The 11,472-nt window shown below is 33.6% G+C and overlaps 2 protein-coding genes across 7 annotated transcripts; one reads left to right on the forward strand and one right to left on the reverse strand.

The window, feature by feature from the left end:
• The first annotated feature begins 45 nt into the window (after positions 1–45).
• LOC106154265 (hepatocyte nuclear factor 1-alpha) lies at positions 46–6,237 on the forward strand. 3 transcript variants are annotated; one of them, XM_086999222.1, is made up of 10 exons: positions 46–634; positions 1,446–1,645; positions 2,031–2,217; positions 2,702–2,883; positions 3,150–3,269; positions 3,461–3,555; positions 3,809–3,941; positions 4,309–4,386; positions 4,615–4,731; positions 4,929–6,237. In XM_086999222.1, exons 1-10 carry the CDS (start codon positions 357–359, stop codon positions 5,018–5,020), a joined length of 1,482 nt encoding a protein of 493 aa, XP_086855348.1. In that variant the 5' UTR covers positions 46–356; the 3' UTR covers positions 5,021–6,237. The 3 variants fall into 3 exon arrangements, with proteins under 3 accessions (XP_086855348.1, XP_013384031.2, XP_013384021.2); XM_013528567.2 differs by having other exon boundaries at positions 159–634; positions 3,755–3,941; XM_013528577.2 differs by lacking the exon at positions 4,309–4,386 and having other exon boundaries at positions 3,755–3,941.
• A 73-nt stretch (positions 6,238–6,310) lies between these two features.
• On the reverse strand, positions 6,311–11,457 carry LOC106155188 (sin3 histone deacetylase corepressor complex component SDS3). 4 transcript variants are annotated; one of them, XM_086999226.1, is made up of 9 exons: positions 11,150–11,457; positions 10,535–10,601; positions 10,123–10,270; positions 9,550–9,609; positions 8,956–9,064; positions 8,507–8,604; positions 8,013–8,182; positions 7,497–7,581; positions 6,311–7,270 (listed from the first exon to the last, which is right to left on the reverse strand). In XM_086999226.1, exons 1-9 carry the CDS (start codon positions 11,262–11,264, stop codon positions 7,175–7,177), a joined length of 948 nt encoding a protein of 315 aa, XP_086855352.1. In that variant the 5' UTR covers positions 11,265–11,457; the 3' UTR covers positions 6,311–7,174. The 4 variants fall into 4 exon arrangements, with proteins under 4 accessions (XP_086855352.1, XP_086855350.1, XP_086855353.1 ...); XM_086999224.1 differs by having other exon boundaries at positions 8,507–8,622; XM_086999227.1 differs by having other exon boundaries at positions 8,956–9,052; positions 11,150–11,454.
• Positions 11,458–11,472: the final 15 nt, after the last annotated feature.

Below are 11,472 nucleotides of genomic sequence, written 5' to 3' on the forward strand. Positions count from 1 at the left end.
GGTTTGCACGACCAAGCCGATTTACCAACAGGTGTCATAGTATGAGCCTCCGCGAAATGTAACGCCCAAACAAACACTGTTTACGTCCAATTTTGATTTAACAAAAATGAAACTTACAGCAATAACATTACTCATTTATAAGCATTTATTGAATTACTGTTTATTATTCAATACATTGATATCAAGATGTCTCTTTAAATAAAGGCGAATTAATACCAAAAAATGTGATCCGGTGTAAACAAATATGGCGGCCTCTGCCATGTGCGCGAGTGTGACCCCTGTGTTGTGGACTTTGAAACGAAAGGCCATGGGTAGTTTTCAACGTCAGTTGGTATACATTGGTGATGTAGGTTGCGATGGTCAGCCAGTTGACGCCGCTTCAAAAAGAGTTGATTTTAGCTCTGCTGAAGTCGGGATTGGAAAAAAATGACTTGATTGAAGCAGTGGGCACATTAGCTCCGGAAAAGGAAGACAAAAAACACAATCATCATTACAACGAAAGCGCAACAACCCCAACATCGCTGGCCGATGAAGATGGCAAGGGATACACGCCCCCTTTGACGATTAAGCAAGACTCTGACTATTATCCAAATTTGTCAGCCAAACCTGGTAGTTTGACTGAAAAGCTTCTCAGGTAAGGAAGACTTCGTTGGGGTTTTGTTCAGGCGACAGTGAGGGTAATTTGATGTATACGTCATTATGTTGAGATCGTTAGTTGATGATTGACTTGTGTTACAGTGGATAGAATGGTAGTTAATGATTAGCTTTTATTGCTTTTCCGTTTAATGTTTTACCAGTTTAGATATTAGATGAGATGTGGGTATTTTTTACCAGTTTATTTGCTTTTCACTGGAAGTAAATGACATTAACTACAATTTCATATTTTCTCCTTTTAAATTTGTGAACATATTACACTGGGGATCCGCCCCCATGCACCAAATGTTCTTATCAGCTCTGTGGCTCATTAAGTTCAGAGATAGTGTGGAGTGACTTATAACAAAGAGATAGTTATCTTTTTATCTAAAGACACCTTAAGATCTTTAGAGGTGTGAAAAAATTGCTGGTAAAGTACAAGTTCTCTTAAGGCATTACTTGGTATATGTTTATCAATTACTTTCAAGACTGCAGTGAATCATATCTGAATTCATAAAATATCCATTTCATGTGTTTGAATTTGAAACAAACATTGTTTTCCCCCTTTTGTGTTGTAATATTACCAAATTTTTAATAAGTAAAGCTAGAGAAAAAAGCTTTGATAAATTTAAATTTGTATGGGGATTCTAGGAAGACCCACTTCTATTTATGATAGTTTTAAAACATGGGATTTTAAAACTAGTTTTATTTTTTCATTTTTTAAAGTTTTATTTATTTCATATTTTAATGAACTGAGGATTTTTTATATCAAAATAATTTTTCCGAATTTATTAATTAATCTTCTGCTGCAGAGGAGACTCTTGGAAGGCAGCAAGGCAAATCAGGGATTATATGCACCAGCACAATATTCCACAACGAGAAGTGGTTGATGCCACAGGATTGAACCAAAGTCATTTATCACAGCACTTGAACAAAGGTACTCCCATGAAAGCTGATAAAAGGCTGGCCCTTTATCAGTGGTTTGAGGACAAGAAAAAAGAAATCACTTCAAGTAAGTAAGGTCAACAATCATAGTGCAGATACAATTTGATGCTTATCTTATGTTCTTGGAATACAGCATGGGCGATTTTAGATTTCTATATTAAAGAAATACTTTTTAATCTTTTAAACACTTAAGTCTGGCACTTGGGAGTAAAGTTTAGAAAATGAATGTCACATAAGTTCTACATCAATAAAATTTTGTAAATCTTCCATCAGCATTGTTAAAATTATGCCCATAAAGTAAGAAATTACCTAAATGTTGTGTCCAGTCACAGGTAAGATCAAGCAGGTGTGGGAGTATTTGCCTTTATATTTATAATTAAAGACTAGGACCCATTAACTTGTTTACTAGGTCCTAGTTAAAGAAGCTTATGAGAGTAAAACTGTTTTTACAGAATTTCAGTGTGTATCAAATCATGAAGAGCAGGATGCAGAATACTATGCTTGTAGCCCTAGCAAAAAAAGTAAAAGGAACCGCTTCAAATGGGGCCCTGCTTCTCTGGAGATTCTGCAACAAGCATATTGTCGTAACAGAAATCCAACAAAAGATGAGAGGGAAGAACTTGTGGCTGAGTGCAATAAGTATGTAAAAAATTAGTAACCAGAGTATTGCATTATTCTTATACATTGAATTAAGATAGATTAATAATGCATACTCATCAGCTAGATTGATTTAGAAAATATTCTGTTGAGATGCACTTTTTAGAGTTACTTTTAGATACTTGTGATCAGAGCAACAGCACTTGAGGTGAAAAAGTGGGTGCTTAGTATTTGTGATTACTGATAAAATAGATGTTTTAGGACATTTGTGCATATTTAGTACTACCAGTAATTTAAGAACTACTTAGAATAGTATTAATATAGGCCCTAGCTTAGCCAGCATTATCAAAGGGGGAGGGTCTTTTTCAGAAATAGTGGACCTTTTGCCATAGAACCTTCAGGCCCCTAGATCAAGTTTTACCAAGAGTGAACCTTTTTCCAGCAAAAAGGGCAGTTTCCTTGAATCCCCTCAACCCCCCCCCCCTCCAGCTATGGGCCTGTAGTAATCGCTATTTTTTTTTTCAAGGGCTGAGTGTATACAGCGTGGAGTTGAACCCACCCAATCAGCAGGACTGGGGGACAACTTGGTGACAGAAGTACGAGTTTATAACTGGTTTGCCAATAGACGGAAGGAAGAGGCCTTCAAATATAAAATGCATTCACAAAACATTGAGCCTAGTTATCAGGAGGTCCATGCTAAGGCCCAAGGTTGGATTATTTGTAGATACTTTTCCTACTAATGGCTGCTGACTACAGATGTTAGCAGACTTTTTGAAAATAGCTATATAGTTACTTACTCAGGTGTGTGTGTTATCTGCAAGCTGAGGTAATATTTCAAGTCTCTGTAAACTCTGAATGTGTAGCACTTGTACTGTTTAAATATATCAATATATGTAGGGTTTAATATATAAAACTCTGTTTGATTACAGTCCATTTATAAAAGTGTATTTAAATTTATATTGTTAATATTTCAGATCCAGCAGATGCCTCATATATGGAGCCCCATCATACTGGTTCCATGACAGAAATGCTGGAGTCCTCTGACATAGAATCTTCTGATTTCAACATGCCTGCCAATACTCATATAAATACAGGTGAAAATAAGTCTGGTTTAAATTTATTTATTATTGAGATGTATTAACAGCATTAGCTTAATTGTACCTTAAAGAAAGGATACATAGAGATTTAATCATGGAGGTGAATGCTGTCAGTGTAAAATGCATCTACCGTCCTTAAATATTAGTGAAATGTTTTGGCTAGAAAACAAATGTTCCTTTTTGTCTAGGTTACCAGAGACAGGATGCTCTCAGACATGCAACTCCTGGTGGTGCTTCTTCTCTAGTCAGCTCAGGGAAACCACAGTCCCAGGGCTCTTCAAAAGTGAGTTAAGTTTACTTATTATATTGGTTGCGGTGAGTGATTAGTGTTGTCCATCCTAATATTATTTTTATGCTTCTTTTATTGTTATGCTCTTCTGACAGGGGCTTTTTCTATCTCATGTCGACTAACAGGCAGTGTCAAATAGAATTTGAACCTCTAATATATACTGGTATGATTATCATTTTTTCATGTTTTTAAGCTCCAAAACATGGGTGCAGTAGACACCATTATCTCTTCACATTCTCCACACCAGTCACATGGTTTGACCAGGTCTACACCTGTACAAGGGCAAGGTCAGAATCAAGGTCAAGAACAAGGCCAAGACCTGCCTGAGTATAACCAAGGACAGATGTATCAAGGACTGGGAGTTTTTTCAACTGCTTTAGGTAATTTGCTGTAAAAATTTGAAATAATGTTAAGTTGAAATAATGTTTAACCCATCTAGAGGTAAGTAGGTCTAAGAACTAAATTATGTCTTTTTTCCCACTTCACTAAAATGATGAATTATCTAGTTCATTAGTTGCAATAACCACTGCTTTTCCCATCACATTGTATCCCATATAATAAAAATGCTTACTTCGTATGTTTGCTTTTTAAAAGATGTTCCCCATCCCCACCTGTACATCCAACTAGGAACTCCTCTTCTCACAAGCAATATTAATTTCTGGCAGAAAGTATTAGCTTCATGACCATTGTGGTCTATACCTTATGTTGACAACCTTCACAACCACCTTCCATTCCTTTTCATACAAGGCGGTATGTCTCCTCTCCCTAGTCTCTTTTCCAACCCGTCAACATCTTTTTTGCAAGACCTGGACTCTAGGACACCAGGTAATGAAGGAAATTTCAGTCTGCTGATAATAAGTATATGCTATTGTGAAACATTTTGAAATGCAAACACAAAGTTGGTGCTTTGTCTGTATCCTCATGTGTTATTAATAGAGAAAAGAATAAGGATATATTCCTCATGTTACACACCACAGTTTTCTCTTTCCTTAAATTGAAACCAATGTTATATTCATTAGTCTTTCTTTGGATCATTTTCCATTCTGTTTCCAGTGACTTTCAACCAGTTTCCATCGGTTTACCAACAGAACCCGCAGTATCACATGATGCAACAGTCTGGACAAACAAGTTGGAACAAATATCAGGATTCACAATTCACCACATTTGATGGCAAGTGTTGATCAATCCATTGCAGTGAATAAGCTAACAGTGTCTTGATTACGTTTAGTGTTTTTCCTGAAATGTGTACATTGCTGAGTAATTAATGATACATCTTTATATTTTGGTTCCTGCTTCTTTCTCATAGTATTTTTATGTAATTAACAACTGAAGAAATTACTGTGATTATGTGCTGTGATTATTTCCAGGGTACCCCACTGAATCAGAAGGTCAGAATCACCCCCCAATTTCAAACTACAATAGACAGCTAGCTTCCACCAGAACTGATGTCAGCCATTGAACAAATTCAGGTTTTTTTCACTTGTCCCAAACAAGTCATAAGTCCCAAAAGGTTTATTTTGTATTTGAAAATGATTTGACTGCATATATGATTTTGTGAAAGTATAATTCTATAGATTAGTCAGAGGCAGATTCACCAAGTGGCAATTTTTAAACAGGTCATTACCTACAGGCCCTCACAGTGTTGCCTTTAAAACATTTCTTTTGTCTCCTTACTAGCTAAATTCTGGTCCTTATATTAGTTTCTAAAGACACAGTAAATGTAGTAGACAGGACAGTCTCAGTTTGGTTTACATTCAGAATATGCAGTCTGGTGCACATTCCAAGTGTTACTTTACATGATATCAGCCAGTTTTCAAATTGTAGATTAAAGTTGCCTTATGGGTGAGTGTATATAATTTAAACTTGCTCCTTAGACCAGTGATAATTACCTTGGAGACTGAACAAAGATCGTTCTGGAACCTCAGATCTAACTTTCATCAATGTTTTTTTTAGATGGCACAAGGAAATGTTCACTTTAATGATCTGATGTAGTTAGTTTTGGGGATTTTTAGGGATATGTATGTTAAAAATTTGGTATCATATAGTTAAGAGTATGTTTATAATTTATGATACAATTTATAAGGTAAATTCTCCAAAGACATACATTAAATGTATGCACTTGTACTCAAAGCACTTGTTTTCATGTTTAAAATTAATATTTTCAGAAGAGTAGAGTATCCAAAAACCGGTTGTTGTTGTTTCATTCATATATTTGGGATCAAAAGGTGATCTTTTTAAATGTCCATTGTTAATAATTGACAAATAGATTATATTTTTATAACCAGCATGAGATTATTTAACAGTCATCAGTAATTTTATTTTTACAAAATTTCTTTTCCAATTTGTATGTGGATTTAAATAATTGTTTTTGAATTGATTTTGCAGTGGAATATCAGGGAGCCTCAAATTTTAATACCTGCAAAAGTTGGCCAATTTTTATCTCTTTAAGTTCTAAATATGTTTAAAGTCTTGTTCCTTAGCATTCAACATCAAGAAGGATATAGTTAAGTTATATAAATTTTATAGTTTTGAAAACATAAAATTTAAGAAATCCATACTAGTTGTTGAAAAGTTGAAGTATTTTTGTAAAGTATCTATGATTTCACCAATGAAATCTTAATTTATATCTATTGTTGATTTTTGTAATTCTTCTGTTAAAATAAACTTTGTTTTTAATTACATGGTTATTATAATATGTGGAGAATCCTGTATATAACTGAAAACATATAAACATCACTGAGCATTACAATAAAGCATACAAATAAGTTTTATTTATACATGAACAAATGATGAAATTTACAAATGACATGATGATATTCACAGGCTCGTGTACCAAATATTGACACTGTACAAATACCAGCGTCAGGTTAAAATATTAAATTAAAAAAAGGAAAGTTCCATTTTCCTTTAAGATCTGTCATCTTGAACAGCAGGTTCTGAAGAGAATCTTTATATCACTAAAAGTGTGGAATTAAAGAATTAGTATTTTACTTCTTTCTTAACTACTATGCATTTGAAATGTACAAATACTCAGTATAAAATTCTTCTTAAAACTGTACTTTCTTCTTCCATACATTTGGCAATAAACTAATTTACTAGAACTAAGGACATTTCAAACGTCATCATCAGAAAATATTGAACTGTTATAACTCTTTTAATCGCATTTGCATCACTATAACTTCTCTGTGAGCTGCAAATACTTCTTTGTTACTCTTAATAACGCTCAGAAAATGTTTTTAGACAAATATGACCAGAATTGAACAGAAATGTGTGCCCACAAAACAAATGCAGACCACCCCTTCTTAAAAATAGTAACAAATGGCAGAGAAAATGCCAAAAACAATTCTTCACTAAATCCACATGATTTTCAACCACATTGTCAGCCTTTCATTTTGTTTTCTGCAACAACAAATCACCCATCAGAAACCTTTTAAGATACATTTCATTGATGAGATACCCAATAATTATCTTAAGTGATTACATGTACTTTTCAAATTTACAGAATTGATGGACAGTGGTTTTCAGTCTATGGCTACTACTATGAATTGCAAAAGACTGGCAGCGAGAGGGTCACTAAATAGTCAGATAAATGCTGAGGGAAGTAGCTGTTCTGTTACGTTGACCGCCTTCTTATTGTGAATTTCCCTTTTTGGAGTTGTGAGACATACACTCTGATTTTGCTGTTATCTGTGATTTTTCTAATCCAAACCTAGAAGTAAAAAAACAAGAAAATGCTAGTGTTCTCTATCATTTTCAATCCAAAGGAAAGCTTACATTTATCTTTGTTTTACATTTTTAATTTCTTGCAAACTGAGTAACCAAGAAGAATAGAACCAAATCATCTGCCCTGTTTTTATTTTTTAAATGGGGTATATCTCTTTGTTCCTACAACTTAAAATTTATTGAATCTCATGGTTCAGACAAGTTTAACTCACTTCCTGTGATCCTACAGAGCTAATAACACCACTGACTCTTCCAGATTCTTTAGATTCGAGATGTACAGGCTGACCTTTATGGAACCTGAAGAATAAGAAAAAAAGAAAATTTTTTGTTTGATCCATTGTATTCATTATTTATTGACATTAAAAATTAAAGGTATAGAGCCATAATACAGCAATTCCCAATAGCATAAGAAACATATTTTTCATCTTTTCATAACCACACAAAAAAGGTAATAAAATAATAAATAAATAAATCGCACAAAAAATTCTGTGGAATAGTCCAATATACATAACCAGTTGTATAGCTATGAAGTTGTGGAGCCACATTCCTTTGGCCTAACAAAGTCTAATAAAAGGGGAAAAAAGCTTGGAAAAATTGAAAAAGTCGAGTCAATAAGTAGTCAGCATGGAATCCTGAATACTTGCCTTCAGATAAAATAGGTGGAATAAAAGAACCCCCAATTATAGTTGCAAGGTTTTGACTTCACTGTTATAACTGAACCCACTCACCATCTTTTATCATAATACAATTTCCCATCATCAATCCTGGCTTCATATGCTGTGTCACAGTTACTACTGCTGTACATCTGCTGTTTCTTGCTGAGAGGTTTTCCGCTGATTTTACTGATGATCTTCAAATCGTCCATGATATCAGAATCGTCCAATAAAAAGTTAAGCTGATGTGGGTCGAGTTAAAGAAAAACTTGCTTAAGAAATAAAAGTTGTATGTTTAATAACATCACTAAAATATTCTTCTTTTTCATTTATCAGTTAATTAATTAATCTATTTATACATTCAAGCATTTGGCTACTCAAGTGGTAGTAAAAATATTACAAACAAGTTAGTGTTATTATTGTTTTCAGATGGCAAAAATTATATGGGATAATTATAAATAATAAAAAAAGGTAATGAAAATAAACACATTACAAGAGGTTCATCATTATTTGGTCATATAAATTCACATTCCTTACTTCAAAAAGTTAAGATATACACAAAAAAGGATATTTGGTGAGCTTCTCTTCCTCTTCTCTGGCATGGGGACTGGCTCGTTTGGTCGACGTCTTAGTTTTCTGGTAGTTACTGGTTTTACTTCCATTGAGTCTGCAAGATACCATAAGCCTGCTACGCATTTATTTAAATCAAATCAACTGACACTGAGAAAATGATTTGCAAAAACAAACAATTGCACAGACACTTAATGCAACTTGTATATTTTCCTATCATAGTCTCTTGTAGTAGATGAAAATTTATTTAAATCTTTATCTGAAGTATTGTCCCCTTATTACTAACTGCATATCAAAGAAAAACATGATCTATCAACAATATACAGTAAACAAGTGTCACATGCTGCATTTATAATGATGTGATAAATGTGATAAAACCTCACTATGATATATACGACAAACTTTCTCTCTAAATTGAAACCACATGTACTTTTACTGTTCAACCAACCTCCTGTTAACTCCATTGTCATCTTTTCATTTTCAATCATCCTTTTCTTATCCTCTAATTCTGCTATAAGATTTTCCTTTAGTTCCACTTTCTTTTGCTGAAAAGAATACTGGAAATGGTTTAGAATATTTTTTCAAATCAAGGGGTTTGTACACATCTTTGATACTAAGAGATATCATTTGCAGATGAAAAAACAACAACATCACATTCTATTTCCTTTCCTTTTTTGAAACTGAGCGCAAACATAATATTATGTAACTTTTTATCTTACTCACATTTACAGAAATTGTACCAAAGGTTTTTGAAAAGATGTAAAATACTTAAACATTAACCTTCCATTTAAGTAAAAAAGAAATTTAAACCATTTCTTATTATCACCGAAGGAAATGCTTTAACTCATAACCATACAAAAAATAATCTAACACCTAACAGACCTTGTGGAGCCTCATCAACAGATCTAAGAAATCCATAATTTTTCCTCTTCAAACCCAAACAAATACCATGACAATGAAAAGAAATGTGCACCTATCAATGCTAATTAATTACTGGTGAAATGGTTTTTCAATTCTGCACTCCCCGGAGACACATTCTTACCTCAAACTCATCCACAGAAGCCTTTTTCTCAGCAACAAACAGCTTCTCTACATGATCGGCCTGTATAAAATAAAATATCAACATGTTAAATCAAAGCATATATAAAATTTATGAGCAACATCAGAGAAAGAATTTAAGGTTCATACCAGAAAAAAAATCCAAAGTTGATAAGGGAGCAAAACAGACTAAGAAAAACATAATACCACAAAGAACTGAAAAACAATCATGATTTATACTGACAAGTTATACATTTTTCTCTTTATGATGACCAATCAAATTTATTACCAATAATAATAATAAAGTGCATAAACAGAAGAAAAACTTCAAATGATTCAATCATTGCTTTGCTAAACTTATAGGTTCATGCTTACATAAAAAATGTGTCAGGTGCCATGATAATTTACTTTAAAATTTTACCGATTAATCTTTGTTTTGACTGAAGATCCTGATTTAGCAATCTTTCAGCTATTAAGCTATCACAATTTTATGCTAATGTCTGCAGCATTTGCATTTGCTAACTTTTTTACTATGATAAAATGAATAAAGCATCTGTACAACTTCAGTTCCTCTCACCTGATACTGGTACCACACTTCATTAACTCTAACTCTCTCCTTATACTGCTGTTCTAGCTTTTTCAATCTTTTTAAATACTCTGGCAAAGTTCCTTCTTCTAGCTGCTGTAGTTGCTTTTTTAACTGGGCAAGCTTGTCCTTGTACATTCTAAAAGACAGGAAAAGTTAACATTCATAGACAGTCCACAGCTACACACTAGTCTAGTCATCTAAAATGATATCTAGAAGAGACAATACCAAAAATTTTAAAAAATCAGTTTTGAAATAAAGTACATAATTGAAGAGCAATCACATTCTCAAAAGGCATAGGGTCCTGAAAGACCCACATGAATGGTAAGATAGGGGATTCTATTCAGTTGACTTCACCCAACTGAATGTTACGAGTTACAAAAACAAATTTTAAGTTCCATACTGTTCTTTTATCTCAGTGTATTCTTCCTCCTTCTTCATCATATCTGTTTCACTGGCATCTTCAGTGTCTGGAATTGTTACAATTGAACATTAAAAATTCAATACATTCAAAATCCAAAAAATGATTTACATATAATAACATTTTGGTTATAAACAATCTACATGTTCTTTTTCTAACTAATACTCACAAGAGGAAATTACATCACCTTCAGATGTATCAAATCTTATCAAAACTACGATGCAATCATTTTAAACCAAAATGCATCGGCAACCTAGTACAAAGCGCTGGGTTTATAATTACTTTACATTGCATACGCATCAAGACATGAATTATGATGTTCTGATATCGAATGGCAATTTACAAAGTTACTGCAAGTGTTTACCGAATGGGATGGAAGATGCAGGGATTCAGAGGGTAGAGTTTGGTGTACACTATACAGATACCAAAAAGGTAGCAGTCCTCCATTCTGAACATATAATATCGATTATATATTTAGACTTTAAAGTTTTAAAAGTAAGGTTTATCTCAATAAAGTGTTTCAAACCGGTGCGGTAGGGACACAAGTCAGTTAAGAAGGTCCCGCCGCTTTGAAAAATGTTTGTGTATAAATCCTACCTTCGTCTGAAGCTTGGCCATAATAATCGCGGTCATCTTCGTATTCAAAGCTATCGTTATCAGCAAAATCGTACTCATCATACGCCCTCGGAGAGGACGAAAAACTCGACGCCATGTCTCTGTTGTTTTTTCTGTCGATGCGGCTTCTCCGGAAGTTGAAGTGTGATAAAAATAACTTCCGGAAATGCGGCTTTACTCTCGTGCATGCAGGTTTCTAAGTTCAAGTATGCCTAATGGCTGTATGTTTTCGCTTAACATTTTGTAAAATGACTTATATTCAGTATTCTAATGAAATAAGATCATTTGACATCATTTTAAGGACT

Source organism: Lingula anatina, chromosome 1 (genome assembly GCF_051362555.1).
Source record: "Lingula anatina isolate TDL-2025a chromosome 1, LinAna3.0, whole genome shotgun sequence".
NCBI lineage: Eukaryota > Metazoa > Brachiopoda > Lingulata > Lingulida > Lingulidae > Lingula > Lingula anatina.